General features: G+C 33.5%; 1 protein-coding gene and 1 pseudogene across 4 annotated transcripts in view; one reads left to right on the top strand and one right to left on the bottom strand.

The window, feature by feature from the left end:
* The window catches only part of SS18 (SS18 subunit of BAF chromatin remodeling complex), a 63,558-nt gene that overhangs the window by 25,006 nt on the left and 16,602 nt on the right, over positions 1-21,950 (top strand). For all 4 annotated transcript variants that reach the window (XM_019741245.3, XM_019741246.3, XM_074340210.2 and 1 more), the window contains 4 exons: positions 5,964-6,117; positions 9,750-9,971; positions 20,171-20,338; positions 21,121-21,225. In XM_019741245.3, coding sequence (XP_019596804.1) covers positions 5,964-6,117; positions 9,750-9,971; positions 20,171-20,338; positions 21,121-21,225 — 649 coding nt within the window. The remainder of the gene's footprint in view (positions 1-5,963; positions 6,118-9,749; positions 9,972-20,170; positions 20,339-21,120; positions 21,226-21,950) is intronic.
* Positions 2,930-3,571, bottom strand: LOC109452378 (nucleolar protein 16 pseudogene; annotated as a pseudogene).

The following is a 21,950-nucleotide window of genomic DNA, read 5'->3' as shown; positions in this document are numbered from 1 at the left end:
ATAAGTGGGAGGTAATTAGTTAGCAAAAATTCATCCTATCAAGTTTTATAGTAGGACTGAATTTTGTATTAGCTGTCTTTTTTGAGGGCACAAGAAGACACGACAATTGATGAGATTATTGAGGAAATCAGTTGGTAAAGTTGAAAGCTTGTATAAATTCAAGGCTTTTTTGAAATTTCTTGTGGGAATGCATGAGGAATCAAGGAGATCTTCCTTAACTGTTTCAGATATGTATAGGACTCATTTTTGGAGACTGATTTAGGACTAGGAAGTAAGGCAAATGTGATACTGATGGGGCTTTTGGAGCTATTCCTGGTTGTCTAATCAAGGGCCTTTTGTTTGTGTATATAGAGGTCATCTCTTTATCAGCTTTTCGTAGTATTATTATTTATATATGTCTCCTACTTTGAATAATAATTTATTTCTAAATCTACTTCTATGTGTTATTTTAGTGCTTCCTTGTGGGGAACTATATTAATGACAGCTATACTAATGATAGTTATACAAATGAAGGATTATTAAGCTAAAAATTATATTTTGCAGTGATATTCTTATATTTTAAAGAAACACTGAAGATAATTTTATCAGACTTATTTTTAGTTTTATGGGCATTTAAATTTGAGAGTTCATTTATTTACTAAATATTAAGTGCCTACTGTGTGACAGGCAGTAAGTAACTTTGAAACATCAGTGAACAAAACAAACATTTCTGCTCTCAGGTTTTATATTCTAGCAGCAAGGCAGGCATAATAAATAATTTGTAGCCACACACCCCTCCTTGCTATAAATAAATAAATAAAGCTTGTTGGAAGATAATAGCTACGGAAATGAAAAAAATAGAACAGGGAAAGGTATAGTGGGAATGCTGGAGGCGGGGGATGGAATTTGCAACATGAAATAGAGTGTTCAGGGTAGATCTCATTGAGAAAGTAACATTTGAGCAAAGACTTGAAGCAGGGTGTTTGAGGCAGAGGAAATAAGCTGTGGAAAAGTCCTGAAATACAACTGTACCTGGCTTGTTCAAGGAACAGCATGATGGTTTTTGTGGCTGGAACAGAATACGGTAAGAAAGTTGTGTGGACAGATCCTATCTTGTAGGCTATTGTAAGTACTTTGGTTTTTACTCTGAAATTGGAACCTCTTGAAGAATTTGGAGTAGAAGAGTGAATTGATGTATTTTAACAAGCTTATTCTGGTTAGTATGTAGAAATTTACTATAAGGAAGCATGGATCGAAGCAGGGAATCCAGTTATGAGGCTATTGTAGTCATCAACATGACACGTGATGGTGGCTTGTACCATGATGGTAGCAGAGGAGGTGTTGGTAGAAGTGGTCAAATTTAACACTTGCTGAAAAATGCGAGTAACTTTTAACTTCCTTTATCTTGCTGTCTTCAGTGTTAGTCTTGTCATATGTTTTATACTTCTGCGTATGTTAAACCATACAAGTCATTGTTACTGTTATTTTAAATACCAATATTAATTTATATTTATCTACCAATTTATATTTACCTTTCCATTCCTTTCTATCTCTCCAGTTCTGTACTTCCATCTGGGGTCTTTTTCTTTTAGCTTCATGAATTCCCTTCACTTGTAAAGGAGTTCTCTCAGCTTTTGTTCATCTGAAACTATTACTTCATATTCACTTGGAGGATATTTTCTCTTAGTATAGAACTCTAGGTTGATGGTTTGTTTGTTTTGTTTTTTTTTGGTCTTAGCACTTTAAAGATGTCATTTTATTGTATTCTGTTTCCATATTTTCTGATAAAAAATTGGTTGTTAGTATTATTGGCATTAGTTACCCTAAAGGTAGTGTGTCGTATTTTCCCTGGTTACTTTTTAATATTTTCTCTTTTAAGACTTTTTACTCTGATGTGTCTAGGTATGTTTTTTTCCCATATCATGCTGAGGTTTGTAGAGGTTCATTCATTTGCTAGAGACTCATGTCTTTTGTTAGCTTTAGAAAATTCTTTACCAGTATTCTTCAATATTACCTATGGTTAATTTTCTCTATTGTTACTTATAACTCTAGTTAGAGGTGTTGGACCCTTTCACAATGTTGTACATTGTCTTTGCGCTTTTTAACCTTTTAAAGTATGCAGTTCATTTGTTTTTAGTATATTCACAGTTCTGTGCAACTATCACCACTATAACATTTCCATCACCCCCAAAAGAAACCTCTTAATTGTTGACAGTCAATCCCAAATTTCCCCTCTGCCCATCCTCTGGCAACAACTAATCAATCTATTTTCTGTCTTTCTGCATTTATCTATTCTGAACATTTCATATAAACAGAGTTATACAATGTGTGGCCTTTGAGTCTGGCTTCTTTCACTTAGCATAGTGTTTTCAAGGTTTGTCTGTGTTGTTGTATCAGTACATTATATAGCTGAATAACATTCTATCGTATGGATATACCACATTATGTTTATCCATTCATTAGTTGATAGACATTTGGTGTTTTTATCCTACTTTTTGGCTATTACAAATATTGCTATGAACATTTGTATCCAAGTTTTATGTGAACATATTATGTCTTCAGTTCTTTTGGGTCTATACCAGGAGTGGAATTGTTAGGTCATATGGTAACTCTATGTTTAACTCTGAGGAAATGCCAAATTGTTTTCCACAGTAGCTATACCCTTTTACAATCCCACTAGCATGTATGAGAATTTAATTTGCTCTGCATTCCTGCCAATAGTTGTTGCTGCTGTAGCTTTTTTTTTTAATAACCTAATGGGTGTTGGCTGTTTATTCTAGTTTTTTAGAATGTTTGTAATTTTTTTTTAGCAAGTTTCGTTTTATTATTTACAGACTAGATTCAAACAAACCACCCACTCTGCAAACAGCAAGTTTTGGCTTTGCTCAGAGCCCCCAGAATATAAATTGGAGCCTCTGTAATACAGTTTCTTTCCCAGAGAGGGAAGTAAGAGAGAGAAAAAAATAACCTTTTGCTTCCATGCTGTTTGGACAGCCCTATCTATAGCCACACACCCTTCCTTGCCTTAAACTCGGGGTCCAGGAGGAGGCCTCAGCCTGAGGGCAGACATGAACCAGTCATTCAACCTCCATCTTATTCTTCTGCAAAGAATCAACGAAGGCTTATCACTCAGCTGGATAAAAATGCTTAGAGACACTGATCTTATTCCGAATCTGTCTCGGTGTGTCTCAATAATAATTATTCTCATCCCAGGCGCGATTGCCTTATAAGTCCTCCCCATGGTTCTCCACCACGTAGCCAGCCTACATAGTCTATGAGGTCCTGAGAGCGCATTTCCTTTTCTGGGAGGCTGGCTTCTGCCGCCAGGTCATTTAGCGCATAGGGCTTCCTCTGAGGCCTCTCCTCTGTGGCCTTACCTTTCTCTTATAGAGGGGCACTGCCTTGTTGGGGTCCTTGGCCAGCCCCATCTTGGCCAGGTTGCAGCACAGTGACTTGTCATGGTCCCAGGTATGTCAGATGTAGGAGTGCTCAGTCCGCTGCGCTGCCTGCAGTCTAGCATTCCGGTTAAAATGATTCATTTAACAACCTAATCAAACTTCTGTCTCCGGGTCTTCCCCTTGGCCTTGGGCATCGCGCTGACCACCACACAGCAACTCAGAATCTGCGCCTCTCACCCAGCACCTGGTGTAGCCGACTCCTTCTGCCAGTCCGCGCATGGCTTGGCAGGCTTTTTGGGATATGTAGTCCTCCCCGTAGTTACACAGTGCTGATTACTACGACTCCAGGAGTGCAATCAAACGCCTTGTACTTTTTAACGGAATGCCAGACATTATGAATGAACAATTGTGGGGACTCTACTTGGTGTTATTTTCTTCCAAAGAGTTAAATTTTTACTTTGGTAGGTGAAGTACTATGAAATCACTTTGAGCTTATTGACAGTTGATTATAACACTTGTTAGGGTTGATCTATTTCAGTTTTGACCTTAATCTAAGGAGAGACTTTTTGAAGTCTTAAAATGAGGGCTTGAGTTATTTATGAAGGCCATTTTAACTTGGTGGGACCTATACTCCGGTTTTCTCTTGTTAGCACCGGACAGAAGCTAAAATCTCTGTTCCACTCTTTAGCCTAACTGCCGTTCTCTGCTAGTTTTCTTGAATTTCCCTCCTTTTTGTGGTTCTTCTTCTCTGAGGCTTTGTTCGTTAGTTTCCAGCTCTCTGGTAGCCAAAAACTGTTGTCTTCTCAGTCCAGTAGACCTGCCACTTTCTACTTGGACTCTTGTTTGCCACTTATACTGCAAAATCAGGGAAAAAGCCAAGGTGATTGTGTAGTTCATCTTCTATGCTTCCCTTCTTTCAAGAGTTGTAACCCTTCCTATTCTTTTCTGTGTACAGTGCTCTTTAGTGTTTTCAAACAGTTTTTACATTTGTGTAGATAACTTATCAGCAGGAGGGTTTGATACAATCCTACTCTATTATGGGAACCATGGATCCTGATGTTGTATGAACTGAGAAATTCATACCAATTGAGAATGAGAACATGAATTTTCAATATAAAATTTGGGCACAAATATAGGAGGATTTTTATTTTCAAACAAGAGGGTCAAGGTCAACCATGTTTGAAGGACGGTAAATAAACAATAATTTAAAACTAAGATATGTGACACTGAGTTAATGTTTGGTAACTTTTTTGAAAACTGAACAAGATGGTTAAGTATTTAAAGACTACAAATTGAATAAAGAATTTCAGATGAGAAAGAGACAATGTTTAATAAAAAGCATTATCTGGATTTAGTAGTGAAGAAATTAAGATTATGTATTTTAAGTGGATACTATTAGAGTAACACCTGGTTATATTTGTACATGTTAGTGATTATGGATGGAGATTGAGTGTTTCCATATGACTAAAAAACAATGTATATCTGTTAACTGTGCCAGAGAGGACTGTGTGTACAATATCTTGATGGTACAGACACAGTAACTGGCCATCTAAAAACGGAGAAAGAGAATGACTGAAATTACAAGGATAGGCATTATGTTTAGAACATAGATAAGCAGAGAAAAGAGGCAGAAATATTAGGTTGGTGCAAAAGTAATTGTGGTTTAGAAGGTTAAAAATAATTGCAAAAACTGCAATTACTTTTGCACCAACCTAATAGATATGTAAAGAATAATACTTTCCTATCCTCCTGCAGGCTTAAAAATGGGAGTTTGGAAAGAAACTAACCATTTGCTTTCTTCACCAAAATATCCCCAAGAAGGGAGCCAGGTGTTGCAGACCACCTTGTATCTATCTGTGTTTTTCCTTTCGCCCTTTTGTGAACTCTCAAGGTTAGTCAGTGATTTTCTTCACACTTTCATTAGGAAATTTGCCAAAGGCATCCTTTTGAGGCAGCTGTCTCTGTACCCTTGGAGGCCATCAGTAATGTTTCCAATCTATAGAAGCAGTCGGCACAGAAATGTTAGGCTGAACTGAGTCTTTGTGGTTTAAAGCATTCCCCAGCCAACACCATTTCCCCCCTCCCCAAACAGTATAACGTATATTACATTTGGGGGCTCTGGTTCTTTAATAATTTTTTGCTCCTGTATCTTTTAAGGTAAAATCCATCATTAATGGAAAATACATCCAAATATATTAATGATAAGAGACTTAATTTTTAAAACAATTTAAATAACAACAATGGACACATTAGAAATCCTTATACACATATAAATGAAAATTTTTTTTGTACAGGATGTTAACATTTTTATTTTCATTATTGAGATTTTATAGAGTAAAATATACTTTCGTTGTGTTCTTTTGGTCTAAGGTGGTCAGGTGATGTATTCATGCTAATGATCTTGTGAAGTTTTGGGGGCATATTAAATAGGATGTTAGTAAGTCCATGATTAAAATGCATTAAAAGAAATTTAAATGCGTATGTGATTTTGTTCCTAATTTAATAATATAGACAACTGTTATGCCATATGCATCTTTAATATATTAATCTAACTGTTTCTTGTTTTACTAAACTGTCTTCTTTCAGCCACCCACACAGAATATGCCTATGGGTCCTGGAGGGATGAATCAGAGCGGCCCTCCCCCACCTCCACGCTCTCACAACATGCCTTCAGATGGAATGGTAGGTGGGGGTCCTCCTGCACCACACATGCAGAACCAGATGAACGGCCAGATGCCTGGTAAGTTTTTCTCCTCTAAGACATTAACACCAGAGTTGCTTAGCAACTGAAACGACATGGGGGCTCAAGGGATACTAGATTGTTGATGACAAAACTGCTTTGAATGCCCCCGAGTACAAGCTCTCTTAGAGTTTGTTAGCTACAGAGCTACGTGACCTGTATTCAGTGTTTATCAGGCTGCCCTTGGGCTTTGATGTAGCTGACACACAGCATTCCTCTGATAAACAGAACTGGCTAAATTTAGTCTGTCTGAAACTATGCAGTGCAGCTGGCTTAAGAAGCTTTTTGGAAAAAAAGGCATTGTGCGATGCTTAAGAATTAAATTCTGTTTATAAAAAGGTAGTATAACATTTCCTTGAGTTTTGTATTAAAAATTTATTGGTCTCAGAAACAGTATTGCTGGAAAAACACATAGGGAAAAGAAACAACAATTTCTAAAGTGCTAATATATTTAGTATTTCCTCTTTGATACTATTGAGGCTGAGTATAGATTTGTATGAGTACATATATTTATAGCATAAATATGGAAATGAACATTAAAGCAAAATTAAAAGCTGAAAAATAATGACAGCTGTCTTATATAATGAGCCATTCCCTTTACTGTTTATCCATTCTAAGTTTAGAGCCACTTAGAATATCTTTCAAGCCATTGGATGCTTATTTAGTTACCCTTTGTTGGTCTGGATTTTTAATCTGAAAAGTAGCTTTAAATTATTTTGGTTTTGTAACAGCCACAGCCCATACTTAAACTATCTGGTGGGGTGTTTTCTACATTTAATACAAGAATATTTTTACTTTCTAAAGTTAAGTCATTAACTAAAGAAAGTATTACACAAATAGCAGTAATGAAAGTAAATTAAAATAACAGCAATTTATTTTTAAAATTAGTAATTAGCATCCTTAGGATAGTTTCATCTTAGCTGATTGTATTGGTTGATAGCATTGGTGTCCAGGGACAATGAGTGTAGACAACCAAGCTAAAGAGCACAGAGCAAGAGGCCAAGTAGCCTGCTTCATAGAAGATTGTTGTGTGATTGCTCAGTTAGAAGGGCCATGGTGTTTCAGTGGTTATCTTCTATTTTCTGCTAAAGCTTGCCCCAGTCAGTGGCCCACAGTAGTATGGAAGTAGGATTAAAGACATAACTACTTGTCAGGTTGTAGCCAGGAGGAATCTTCTTGCTGAATCCACATTTAGCTTATCAGGACACAACTTTGTAAAACTGGAAGGGTAGTAATTATACAAGTTAGCAAGTTAGAAGTTTTGTGAGTTTTTTTTTTTATGGTGGTACCTTTAATTAAGATTTTGACTTAACTTGTCCATATAACATTCAAGCCTAAGGCTGAAGAAACAGTTTAGCAGCAATATAATTACTGTTAACATGATATTTTATTTTTTGTGTAAGGTCACCTGGAATAGTTATGTTCTTTATAAGCCAGAGATTTTTAATCAGTTAGAACCTAGGTTGTCCAAAATACTGTAGAGCTTCCAAAACAATTTATAGATACCATGTTTTCCCAAAAATAAGACCTAGCCGAACAGTCAGCTATAATGCATCTTGTGGAGCAAAAATTAATATAAGATCCGGTCTTGTTTTACCATAAGACCCCGGTCTTACATAAGACCGGGGTCTTACGTTAATTTCTGTTACACAAGATGCATTAGAGCTGATTGTCTGGCTAGGTCTTATTTTCGGGGAAACACGATAGTTATAGTTAGGTGTAGGAGAAATTGAAAGTCTAGTTACTTATATTTTCTTTTTTTAATAAGTTCCTTATAGCATTTCGTTAACTGTTTTGTACACAAATTAATATATATGCTTTACATTTACTATTTTAATTTTGTTTTTAATATTTTATAATCTAAGTTGTAGAGCTATTTATATACTGTTTAATCTTGGTCAGACAACCTCTCAATCTCAGTTTCCCTTTCGAAAAAAGTTAACTGAATTTTTTTTTAAAAAAGACGAGAGAGTAAATGCATATAGTACCAAAATCGAAAAGTACCAAAATGTATACAAACCTTCACCTCTCCAGACACTTCCTGTCATTGGTGTCTAGTTCTCCTTCAAGAGAGATTTTCTGTATATAAAACGTGTATGTGTGTTTTACATATTTTAAGGATATATATTCTTTTGTCTTCTTACTCTTTTTTTAAAAACAAAAAAGTAGCATACATTAGTATTATATATCATTTTTTCCCCCATTAAAGGTGTGTCTTGGGAGATCATGAGTATATAAAGATATATTTTGGAGACCACTCAGTGTATAAAGAGCTGCCTCATTTTTTTTTTTTTTTAATTGGTGACATTGTTGCATTCTTTTTATGGATGCTTCTAATTTATTTGAGCAGTTCCCTTATGATAGAAGTATAGGTTGTTTCTAGTCATTTGGTATTAAAAATTATGCTGCTTGAATATGCCTGTAAAATATATATAACTAAGTAAACAAACACAATTTTGCATCTGTATACATATGCACACAAAAACTTGTATATTTATTTATAGGATAAATTCCAAGAACTGAAATTGCTGAGTTAAAGCTATATTCTTTTTAACATATGATAGGCATTGCCAAATTGCTGTACATAAAAAAATAGTACTTATTTGTATATTCTGTGAACAATGTATGAAAGTACTTCTTTCTTCATAGTGTAATTGGATCAAACTTTTGATCTTTGCGAATCTGAAAGATGAAAATGGGCCTCATAGTTTTAACTTGCCTTTTTGTATTATAAGCGAAGCAAGCAGTCTTCCCATGTTTATGACCCCTTTTATAATTTTTTGTGTGAACTGGTCACTCATGTCCTTTGCTCTTTTTCTGTTGGCAGTCTTTTATTTACATTATGTGTTAAGTAACTAGTTTGGTCTGTAATATATATGTCTTATAAACAATTTTTTCCCAGTATATTTTTTTATTTAATTTTTTTTCTTATTCAAATTTTTTATTTTCATGTAGTCTAGTTTATCAATCTTATGGCCCTGGATTTTCTGGCATGCTTAATTTAAGCAGGCCCTTGCACTCCAAGATTATTTTAAAAATTCTGAAATTTTCTCTTCTTTTTCTTTTTCTTCTTTTTTAATGTTTAGGTTTTTTTATTCATCTGGAATTAGTTTAGGTGGAAGTAATGTGGTAGGGATCCAACTTGTTTTTTTCCAGATGACTACTCATTTGTCACAACACCGTTTATTGAATTATCTTTCTTTTACCCACTGATGCTTAATACCACCTCTATAATCATTTACTAAATTATGCATTTGGGCCTGTTTTTAGACTTTGCTCTGGGTTCACTGATCTGTAATTTATTTATGTGCTAATACTACACACTTTTAAGTACTCCAGCTTTATGTTTTGCTGTCTTATAAAGCTAGTACTTCCTCATTACTCTGGTTTTTCAGAATGTTCCTGGCTTTTCAAAAGCATTTACTTTAATCTGTAAAATAGGAATAATAACCACCTCACAGTATTTGCTAATCATTCATGTAAAACACTTTCTTTGTTTGCTATTGATAAATACTCAAGTTATTGTTTGGTATTATTACGGTAATGCAAAAATAAAAAACTTTATAAAGATATTTCTCTATAGACCATCTGTTTAACTTTCATATTTTGCTTCTGATCACTTTTCTTCAAAGGACCTAACCATATGCCTATGCAGGGACCTGGTCCCAATCAACTCAATATGACAAACAGTTCCATGAACATGCCTTCAAGTAGCCATGGATCTATGGGAGGTTACAACCATTCCGTGCCATCATCACAGAGCATGCCAGTACAGAATCAGATGACAATGAGTCAAGGGCAACCAATGGGAAACTATGGCCCCAGACCAAATATGAATATGCAGCCAAACCAAGGTAAATAAGCTTTGTGTTTTCTTAACTAGAATGCTATGTCAGCTTTTGAAAATAAAGTTTCTCAAGTTGTTAGCTGATGCATAAAAATAGAAGTTTGAAGGGAGATTTTATACCTATAAAAAAGGAACGTTGAGTTTGAAACCAGCTTAAAATAATTTTTTGACATTTAGAAATTGCTTAATTTAGCTTTTTAAGTTTATTTATTTTTGTCTTTTGGGCAGTTTATTTGAGGGTCTATATTTTTGGATTTAAAAAACTAATAAATGAATAACCATACATTGGGTTTAAAGCTAGAAAATTGAAAATATAATTTTATTGTTGCAAGTACAGCTCCTTACAAAACATCTACTCTGTGGTTCATTTTACTCATTAAGACTATATTAATTTATATTAATGTCCCTTGATTTATACAGATGTTTTTTGATGTTGTGTTTCAACATTAAAAGGTAATTGTAACATAATTTGTTATTAGAATGTTTAATGGAGGTGCTTCTATATTCTTGTATTAGACTTGTGTGAGGTCTGTTAAAGTTTATTACCAATCTCAGAGAATCAAATTGTTATCATGTTTCTCTTTTAAGTATTCTTGTGACTAATAACTAAAAACCAGTAAGTGGTGCTCTGTTCTGCTAATTGCCTGTTAAAACATTTGGCATATTGCCAGCCTAAAGCTATTTCAATTACAAAAATGTGGTGAGGTTAAGAATATAAGATAGATTTAATGTATTTGCAATAAAATTTTATAGATCTTGATTATGAAACACAGATCACTACAGTGAACCCAGATAAAGGAAATTAATGTTAACCTTATACAATAATCTAATTTTTCAATATTAATACAGATATTTTCTATAATTTTGATGAGATCCACTGAAAACAAAGGGACATAATAGAATAAATTGTCAGTGAATATAGCGTCACAAAATTGGTGCTTGCTCCATTTTTTTTCCCAAAGATGTTTAGTGCCCACAATAGAATATTTTTTTATTAGGTCAATTAAAGATTCAAAACAATAGCAAGATCCAGTCAGTGCTAGGTCAGAATGGAGTTCAGATGTCTCTCCATATATATATGGTTTCCAGGAGAGAGAGCAAGAAAATTGATAATAATTTGGATAACAACTATAATAATGATGGCATACTTAGAAACTAGTTAAGAAAAGTTAGGGTGTACACAAAAAGTGTTGCTGCAGCATAGTTTGATATGACATCATAAGATTTGAAGAAGGAAAAATAAAGCTTGCAGCAATGTCCATGTAGAAAAAAAATAGTTACTCTTTTTTGGAGAAAGAAGTTGAGGTATTTATAGGAATTTTTCATTCTAAACTTAGGGATCAACTATTCTTTTTAAAAATGTTGTATTTTGTGCTTATGTATAATTTTTTTTCTTTCACTATGGTAGTTATCTTTTTTTGCTTTGTTCTCATAATTATGAATTTTGTAATACAAAATACACTGTACATACACTGCACAGAAAATGACTGTAGGGATCTGATTTAAAGGAAAAAAAAGTTACTTTTCAAAGAGAGACTATGGTGGAAATTTTCAATGTTTTAACAATCTCTTCAGGACAAATAAACTTCCAGTTAAATTTTGATATTTCAGAATCAAAGAAGACCAAAGAAAATTACAATTACCAAAACAAAAAAAAAAGAAAGAAAGAAAAAGAAAATTATGCTAGTTTCTAGCAATATCCCCTTTCCTAATCATATGAATTTCTTATAAAAATAATTTATGTACGTGTTGAATTAAAAAAAAAACTTTAGCATCATGAAAGTTTTATTGAAGTTTTAATATTTATTTCATTATAAAACATTTTCTTAGCTAGTTTACAAAAATGAACTACATATTTTACATTAAAATTTTTCTGCTTTTTTGAATTTGTGGAAGAAATTAAAGGAGACTACATTGTAAATATTGTCCTTAAAAGCTTGGAAAATCCCAAAAATTTATAAGAAGAAACACTCTTGACTTTTAAAAATTTCTTTTAACATTTGTTGAGATATTATTACCTATTCTTTGAGTTAAAAACAAAATATTAAAATCTTCTGATTATCTCTATAGACATACATATTTCGGTATAAAAGAGATACTAGAAAAGTATTAAAGCTAATCACCGTTTTTGTGTTTTTTTTTAAAGATTTTATTGGGGAAGGGGAACAGGACTTTATTGGGGAACAGTGTGTACTTCCAGGACTTTTTTCCAAGTCAAGTTGTTGTCCTTTTAATCTTACTTGTGGAGGGTGCCATTCAGCTTCAAGTTGTTGTCCTTTCAGTCTTAGTTGTGGAGGGCGCAGCTCAGCTCCAGGTCCAATTGCCGTTGCTAGTTGCAGGGGGCACAGCCCACCATCCCTTGTGGGACTCGACGGATCGAACGAACTGGCAACCTTGTGGTTGAAAGCCCGCGCTCCAACCAACTGAGCCATTTAGGAGGCAGCTCAGCTCAAGGTGCCGTGTTCGATCTTAGTTGCAGGGGTGCAGCCCACCATCCCTTGCGGGACTCGAGGAATTGAACCGGCAACCTTGTGGTTGAGAGCCCACTGGCCCATGTGGGAATCAAACCGGCAGCCTTCGGAGTTAGGAGCATGGAGCTCTAACCACCTGAGCCACCGGGCCAGCCCTAATGACCATTTTTAATAATGAGATTTATTAGTCATGCAAAAGAAATATTTGTTTTATTTCTTAGATTAAACCTCTGTCAAGTGACAGAAAAACGGGAAAAGTCTAATGGTGAAAATTTTGTTTTAAGAAGGAACAATTAAGTGGCAATTATTTAATTATTATTTTAATAGTTACTAATTAATTAGGTGACATATTTGGGAACTAACTGGTGATGTGGTAGTATCTACACAGCATTGTAAGTCAAATTCTAGATGCATTTATTCTGATCGTTTTGAAGTAGATTTTTAGCCTCGCTTCCCTTTCTCAACTTTGAAAATGAAATTAAGGGGAATAAAAGTAACTCATCTGAAAATCTTGTCATTGTAATTTAAGAATCTGAAATTAATCCCAGGGACAGATATCTCATATTGTAATTTAGGAATCTGAAATTAATCCCAGGGACAGATATCTGATACATTTACAATTTATCATTTTGATTGTTTAAAAATAGTAATAAAGTGTTCTGCTAACTTACACTGTTAAGTCTGCTATAAGAAGGCACATTGTATACCAGTACACTCATCTCTCTTCACTGTTAAATTGGAAAATCTACCTAATATTGCTAGTATAGCAGGTTTCTGTTTGTTACGGTTTTAGGGGTGTGCAGCTACATTATAGTTTAGACCAGATGTTTTGTCCATACATTTGATTAATATTGCCACATTGGATGAGTTTTTCAAGTTTGTAATTTTTTCCCCCAATGATGACGTTTTTTGGTTATAAAAATAATATTTAACATGAAAAATCTGGAAAATGGGGAAAACATGGAGCATAAAATAAAAAATCACCTATAATCTTGCTCTGGTAAGTTTTACATTACTCCATAGACAAGGTACAGTCTACTTCACTTATGTAAAGTTAAGTAGCCTTTACTTAGGTTCTTTGTAGCAGCAGTTTGAATACTTGTAATTACATAATTATTTGTAAATACCTGTTTAATTATTTTTCCCTAGACTCTTAAGTTCTATGGAGTCAGGAACTGTGTCTGTGTTCATCATTTCTTTATCCTGTTTGTTGACTGGTAGATTAGTTAGATTTCCTCCTGGCCTTAACAAATTAGAAAACTAGTATCCTTCTCTATGGTATTGTCATCCATCAGCTGTTATTTCATGAATGAACCAAAAAAGGAACTGTCAGTTACTGTCAGGTAAAACAGATGATTGTCAGTTATACCAAAACCTTTTGGGTTTAGGAGACAAAATCCAGATGCGTTTCTAGTCAACAGGTTATAAATTCAGTTTCATTTTTTAAAACTTTTTATTTTGAAATCATTATAGGTTTATAGGAAGTTGCAAAGGTAATACAGAGATCCTGTGTCCTCCCTTCAACCATCTGTAATCCCTGGCATGCACTGTTACTCTTCTTTCCATTTGTATAATTTTATCATTTTCAGAGTGTTATATAAATGGAATCAGACAATATGTGACCTTGTCAAATTGGCTTTTTTTACTCAGCATAATTTATATCTTAAGTTGTTGCTTGTATCATTGGGTCATTCCTTTTCATTGCTGAGGAGTATTCCATGGTATGGATGTACTACAGTTTGTTTAACCGTTCACCTATGAGGGACATTTTGGTTTCCAGTTTTTGGCTTTTACAAATAAAGGTGCTGTGAATAATTGTGTACATGCTCATGTTTTTATTTGGACGTAAGTTTTCATTTCTCTGGGATAAATAGCCAAGAGTGCAATTGCTGGGTCATATGGTAAATATATATTTAGTGTTTTTAGAAACTGCCAAACTGACTTACCAAAGTAGCTGTACCATTTTACAATCAATCCCACCAGCAAGGTATGAAAGATCTCCTTTCTCCAAATCCTTGTCAACATTTGGTATTGCCAATATTTTTTTATGTTAGGCATTCTAAAAATGTGTAGTGATACCTCCTTGTGGTCTTAATTTATATTTCTCTAATGGCTACTGATACTAAACATCTTTTCATGTGCTTATTTACCATTATGTATCTTCTTCATTGAAATATCTCTTCATGTCTTTTGCCCATTTTCTAGTTGGATTGTTTGTTTTTTTACTGTAGAGTTTTGAGAAGTTTTTATATATTCTTCTAGGGTTAATTTAAAAATTTTATCCCAATATTTTATTATGTAAAGTTTCAAACATACAGAAAAGTTGAAGGAATTGTACTTGTATATTTGCTACTTGTATTCTACAGTTAATATTTTCTTAAATTTGTTTATTATCCATCCGTCTGCCCATCTACTCATTCATCAGTGACTCTTATTTTTCAAAATACATTTCAGAGTAATTTGCAGATATTTGTATACTTTACCCATAATACTTTATTTAGTCTGCATATTATTAGAGTTCAACATTTTTTAATTTTTATTTTTTTCGTCAGGTAACATTTATATTGAATGAAATGCACAAAAATTAAGTGTATTGTTCAGTGAGTTTTGGTTATATTTGTAACACACAACCCTTAGGGTTCATTTTGTAGCTAATATCCTAAGTGCTTCCCTATGGGAAGCAGCCCTCCAATTTTAAATGTTTTATATGAACTGTAATCTAGCTTGTTTTATGGTAAAAGAGATTAATTGGTTATTTTTTCCCTTAGAACTCTATGTCAGTGTGTGGTTCTAGGATTCTCTGGCTCAGAATCATCTGGAGTACTTGTTAAAATAAGATTTGTCTGTCCCACCCTATGCCTGCTAAACCAGAATCGCTAGGAGTAAATTTTATGAATTACATTTTAACAAATATTTTAAGTCATGCTTATTTGTAGTCCATTCCCTCAGAATTTTTTCTGGACTGGATAATTTCTTTTGAGTCAGATGGTTCATAACTTTTCAGCTTCCATGCTAAGTGAAACCAGGCTATACGTTCTAATGTAGCCCATCTCCATGGCTTTCTCCTTGGGCAAGATAGGATATTTACTTCCACAGCAGATAGTCACTTGTGCCACATAAACCTAGAGCATTTGGAGTGCCTTTCAGTCTACAATAGATATTTAGCAGTGACTTCGTTTTTGAATTACTATTATTTATTACATAGTAGAAATTATATGAGAGGTTGTCTTACTCTAAGAAATTGTATAGTCTTTTATTTTGCTGAATTCATTAAGTCACAACACATCCTTTTTCCAATTTTCAAATCACCAGAAAGCTACATACATAATCTAAATCCCAAACTAATTTGTAGAGATGCCTATGATGTAAAATTATGCCCTTGAGATACAGGATTTCTTAACTTGGCACTTATTGCCATGATGAGCTGAGTGATTTGTTGTGGGGGCTTGTCCTGTGCAAGGTGAGATATTCCGCAGTATTTCTGTCCTGTACCCGCTAGGTGGCAGTAGCCAGTTGTGGCAACCAAAATAATCTCCAGACTTTGCTAAAATGTCCTTAGGGGGACAAAATCTTGCCCACAGTTGAAAGTCACAGCTTTAAAAAATGGTTAATATAAGGAACTACATATAAGGATGGTCTGTGTTACTAAAGAAAGAAATGACAATTAACAAAAGTTATACTATTAATGTTTTAATACTTTTTAATATTCATGAGAATTTCTCTAAAACTTTCATGTTACAAAAAAGTTTGTATCTGTTAATGAACTGTTACTCTTTTTATTATCTAAAATCTGTCATGGTTCTATTTTTTCATTGGTTGCTTGGAAACTCAACTAATTTTGTACTAGTTATAGAACATGACTTTACTAAGCTTCTAGGGTTTTCTTCATGACTTGGCTGTTCTTTTATCTTTGGTATTGTATTGTATCTATACGTCTTTTTATGAACTATTTAAAACTCTTGATGAGGACGGCTGTATGTTTTAGGTAAGTAAAGAGTTCTATTCATTTTAAATGGCTATTTAAAAGGTAGAGAGCTAGCTAATTGAGTTTGCTGGAATACAGAGATTTTTCTGTCTTGGAATAAAACTGTTAGTAATATCTTTAAGTGAGAGCTGTAAATTTTGAGATTAAATGGTTTACTTTGAGATTAAATGGTTAAGGAACAGGTAGTAAAATGTGAGCAGTAGATGATGAAATATGAATGAGAAAATAGGCTTGAGGAGGGTATTATCTACACAGTTTCATAATCTAATTCTTAAAACATAGATATAGGTGGGGTGAAGGAATTTCTTATATTTTAGGATTTTTATATTATAGAGATAATATGACATAGAACTGTTTTCCTGGGAGGTATACATTAGAGAAGTCTGATGTGACTTTGTAGAGGAGATGCACATGGTGTTTAAGACCATGGTTTTATAGTTCTCACCATTTACTAGTTATGCAACTTTAGGTAAGATTCTTAATGCTTGTAAGACTTAAATTTTCTTTTTTTAATTAAAGTTTATTGGGGTGACAATTGTCAGTAAAAGTTACATAGATTTCAGGTGTACAATTCTGTAATACATCATCTATAAATCACAGTGTGTGTTCACCACCCAGAGTCAGTTCTCCTTCCATCACCATGTATTTGAAGCCTTAAATTTTCTTACCTGTAATGTCAAGTTGATAATACTGTTTCATAGGGTTTGGGGAGGATAAATACATAAAGCTCTAGTGTAGTAAGCCTGGCCCATAATAAGTGCTCATTAACTGTTAACTGTCATTTTTAACCTTTATTTAAAATAATTCATAGATTAATGATACGATTTATAGTTTTAGTGTATTGGTTTGCATCTGAAAATGTGAATATATATGCGTATATGTATATAGAATTTTTTAAAATTATATAATTCTCAATTCTTTACAGATTAATTAAAACTTAATATTAGTTAAAAAAATTCTTCTTAAGTAACTAAGATACAACTAAGTATTAACTGTCTCATTGGAGCAAAGAATTCCAGTAATGTGAAATAGGGTGATTTGGGAATATTTTACATGTGTTTCAGATATACGATGTTTCCATAGAATATCTGTTAGAGTTGAAAACTCAAAATGGGAAGAAATAATGTGATGATGAACATTTGTTATATGCCCTTTCAAAACACTTTTACAAAAACATTGTAGATAATTAAGATAGTAGTGGTACCTTTGCATATGTAATATCACACTTTGTAGTGTGCAGCTTGGCATCAAAATTATTTATATACAAGATGAAGAATAACCTTTAAGCATATAGTAATGTGTGATGTTATTGTTTGTAGAAAATGTTATAATAGACTTATTTGTAATCTTCACTGTAGTACAAGTTTTTAGAACCTATTTTGGGGTAACCTTTTGAGATTGAGCTCTCTGATTTTCATTGGTATCTCAAGGGATAATACACATTTGCCAGTGTAGCATATTTCATTATCATAAAGAAAACAATATGCTTCCTAAACAGTCAGAATTGAAGTCATAATTTTTATTTTGATAGATAGAGCTTCAAGGAAAAAGATGAAATGAAAAGCACTGTGTTTAACACTGCTATCCCCCTCCATTCTCTGTGAGTTTAAGCTTGATCCTGAATGATGCTGAGAATGCTCAGAGGGAGAGAAGTGACGAAGAATAAAGGAAGGGTGGTAATTGAACTCTTTGGGATTGGAACTGCTGATAGTCCCAAAAGATAAAGCACAAGTGCCATGGTCTTTTCCATCTAGGGCTTATGCTAGAAATACTTCTCTACTTTAGAGCAAAGCTTAGAATTTTTTTGTTGTTATATCCTTTTGGATTTCCCCCTGGCCATTATGTTTTTGCTTTCTTCCTTTATTTTTAATTTTGGTTCTAATGCATATTATACGCCTTAGTTTTATAGTTATATTCTGTTAAGACAAGAGGTCATTAATCAGTGTTGGAGAAGAAAGACACCTTCATTTACACAAATGCCCAATCATGCTGTCTATTAAATTATACATGCTAGTTTTCAGTACTTCATTACATAAAAAATGTATTTTAAAAATTAATTTTTAGTTAAACTAGTTAGTGTTTTGGAAAGTTTTTTGTTGGATAATTTGCTTCTGAACTACTAGATTTGCTATAGCATAAGTAGAGACAGTGAAGAACACTGGAATAAACGTGCTTTGAAATCAGACTTGGGTTTGTCTTATTCCCAGTTGATACCTATTGACTACATAATCTTGATCTTTGGATTCCTTGGGTAAAACCTTAAAAAATAGGATCCTTACCTATGGTAGTTGTTAATAGTTTACATGAAATAAATGTTGAAAGTATGTCTGGCAGTTAAGTGCATTTAATGTTAACTTCTCTTCCCCTCCACTCTCCACTGAGTCACCTTCTCCCAACTATTAAGAGTTCGTTTCCTTGTTGAAAGAAAAATCCCAGAGGAAACTTTGAAGGCAGATATTGGTGATAAAATTAGGCAAAAGGAATTTGAAAAGTAGTAGACCAGTAGAACGTAAATAGAAGAAAAAGAGGTCTGATAAATTACTTCTATAGATAATACAGTGCTTCAAATTGGAAGAGTTGAATTCTTTCTGTTTACGTTGTTGCTGCTATTTTAGGTCAGTGATATATTTAAAGAAGTGAGTGTCTTTTGTTTGAATTTTTTATTTAAGAATGAGCTTTGGCTCATCTGGGCAATTTTGCCTGTAAACTTTTCTAGATTCTAGTCCTTCCTTTTGTATTTCTTTAACTGTCCTCAAGTAAGTAAAAGGGGAGTGTGTAGCTATTTAAATAGTAAACTGGAGATGACTCATACATACTTCTGAGGCAGTAATGGTTATAATGATGAACTCCGCATATCATATCTTGGCCGAGTGAATCTTTGAGGAACTGTTTAATAGTTAGCTGGTAACACAGAACTTTATGGCTATTGTTGATTATTTCGTGTGATATATTTCTACTGTTGCCAATGTGATGCTATAGCAGAGGTAGTTTGGCTACTTAGGTATTGCTTACTTTGGAAACTGCGTAGTTCTGATTTCGGAGTCTATGGCATATTAATAGTTCTCTGCCTAGGTGTTTTTGATTGTCTGTATGTTAGAACTTATTAAGAAGCACTACAGCCCTTGATTTCTGGAAGACCTTTTTAGTTTATAAATCTTACAGTTGGAAAACAGAAAGAACATCCTTTAAACTTTTGTCTAAAATGAAAGTTTAGGAAGTTCTGCAAACGTCTATATATAGTTATACGTGTTTGTGCAGTTTTCCTATCGACCGTTATATAATGAGTGGCATTGAAAAGGAAAAAAAATCGATATCCAGAAATTAGATTTTTCTCTTTGTTTGACTGATTTGCTGTGTGATTTTTATGAAGTTTGGTTTGTTTTGGTGTATTTTGTGTGGCATAAGGATTCTGTTTTCTAGAAAGGTTGTACAGATAAAATATATGGTACATAATGAAAAATGCATATTTTTAGGATGTTCATATATTGTATCTAGTTTTTTAAAAAATTATTAGAATACTCCGGTGGATTTCAGATCACCTATCATGGATCTGTTGTTTTCCCTTGTTTGCAGATTACTCTAGGCATGTGGACTTTAATTCAAAGATTTATTTTTATTACTTGAAGTCAATTTTTATTACAATGAATGATATATATTTTGGGGATTATATGATAAATTTTTGTATTTCTTTAAAGATGTTAAAATTATATATAAAAAAAATCATGTGCATAATGTTTTTTCTATTTTCAGGTCCAATGATGCATCAGCAGCCTCCTTCACAACAATACAATATGCCGCAGGGAGGTGGGCAGCATTACCAAGGCCAGCAACCTCCTATGGGAATGATGGGTCAAGTTAACCAAGGCAATCATATGATGGGTCAGAGACAGATTCCTCCCTATAGACCACCTCAACAGGGTAAGCTTCCATTTGGAAAATGTCCTGCTTAATATAAATGAGTAGTTGAAAGGCTTTACATTTTAATGAACTAGCCATAGTCAGGGTTTCTCTCTTTTTAAAATTTTATTTATATATGTGTGTGTGTGTGTGTGTGTGTGTGTGTGTGTGTGTGTGTGTGTGTGTGTATATATATATATATATATGTAAAATTTTTTAGGGCATATATATATATGCCCTAAAAGGTAGTATAGTAGGTACAAAGGGTTGTGGATTGAATAGGAACTTCCTGGTATACAGCTTTCTTTATTCTGGGAAAAGATTACATCATAAAATTTTATATCAAAAGCTAATTTACAGCAGAAAATACTGTTTTACTTTTGAGAAGTTACTAAATATATGATTAGAAACAATTTATTTCAAACTGCTCTAATATCGAAAGAAAAAGAAAATTTTCTACTAGTTTGACCCTCTTTATAATAAGTTAGTGTTTTCTTTTTTGAGTTGGTATTGTTTGATATTGCATGTATAATCTTAACATTAATTTTTGTGAAATGTGGTGTGTGGTGTTGGCTGTTTATGTGTAAGTGTGTGTGTGTGTGTGTGTGTGTGTGTGTGTGTGTGTGTGTATAGTTAAAAGTATATGAAATGCCAAAGCCTGGGAGGGGAATCTACAGCTGAGAAATAATCTCTCATAACATCAGATTAGAACGAAAGTCTTTGATGACCTAGAGAACAAATTGAAAGTCTTTGATGACCTAGAGAACAAATTGTTTACATCTTGACTGGTTGTGGTTTTTCAGGCCCACCACAGCAATACTCAGGCCAGGAAGACTATTATGGGGACCAATACAGTCATGGCGGACAAGGTCCTCCAGAAGGCATGAACCAGCAATATTACCCTGATGGTAATCTCTCCTACTGTTAACTTTCCCATTTTCTATCCCCGTCCAATATTGATGTAGACAGCTATTCAAAACATTTTAATGTGGATGAAGAAACTAACACTATGTTTCTTCTAAACTTAGAACACTTTAGTAATCTAAAGCACTAATGATAGTATTAGTTCATAATCTCTTTCCAAGCATATTTTGTTTAGATATTCTGTATTAGTACCATCAGGAATCATGTTCTGTCATTGGAATCCTTTATTATATAAAAGAGGATCCTTTTATATTTGGAATTGTTCTTTTGAACCAATGCCAATGTTTCTGATTTATTTTTCTAAAATAACAGCTTTATTGTGATGATTCACATACCGTGAAGTTCATCTATTGGTTTACTTTTATGCACTGTATAAATACAAAGAATTTCTTGAGTTTTTTTCCTCATGTTTCATCATTTTAATGTTGCATACGTCTTAAAAAATGATGTTTTGCATACATTTGCATTTGAGAAAAATTTGAAAGCTAAATTATATCCATAATATAGTTGCACATATTGTTAGTAGAATAGGAAAGGCATTTGGAAACCAGATTTTAATTTTAGTGATTTAGTGTAATGGGGTATGTATTTTTAGTAGGAAGATGGCTTGTGAAAAAGTGGTTAGTAAAGATGTTGCTACACTTAGTAACAATCCAAGCATCCAAGTAGGCTTTCACTTGTACAGGTCAGTCCTTTTAGATTTTCTGTA

Source organism: Rhinolophus sinicus, chromosome 4 (genome assembly GCF_057876585.1).
Source record: "Rhinolophus sinicus isolate RSI-liver-muscle chromosome 4, RSI-T2T, whole genome shotgun sequence".
NCBI lineage: Eukaryota > Metazoa > Chordata > Mammalia > Chiroptera > Rhinolophidae > Rhinolophus > Rhinolophus sinicus.
Note: the sequence above shows the minus strand (reverse complement) of the source record. Positions and strands in the feature narration are given on the sequence as shown.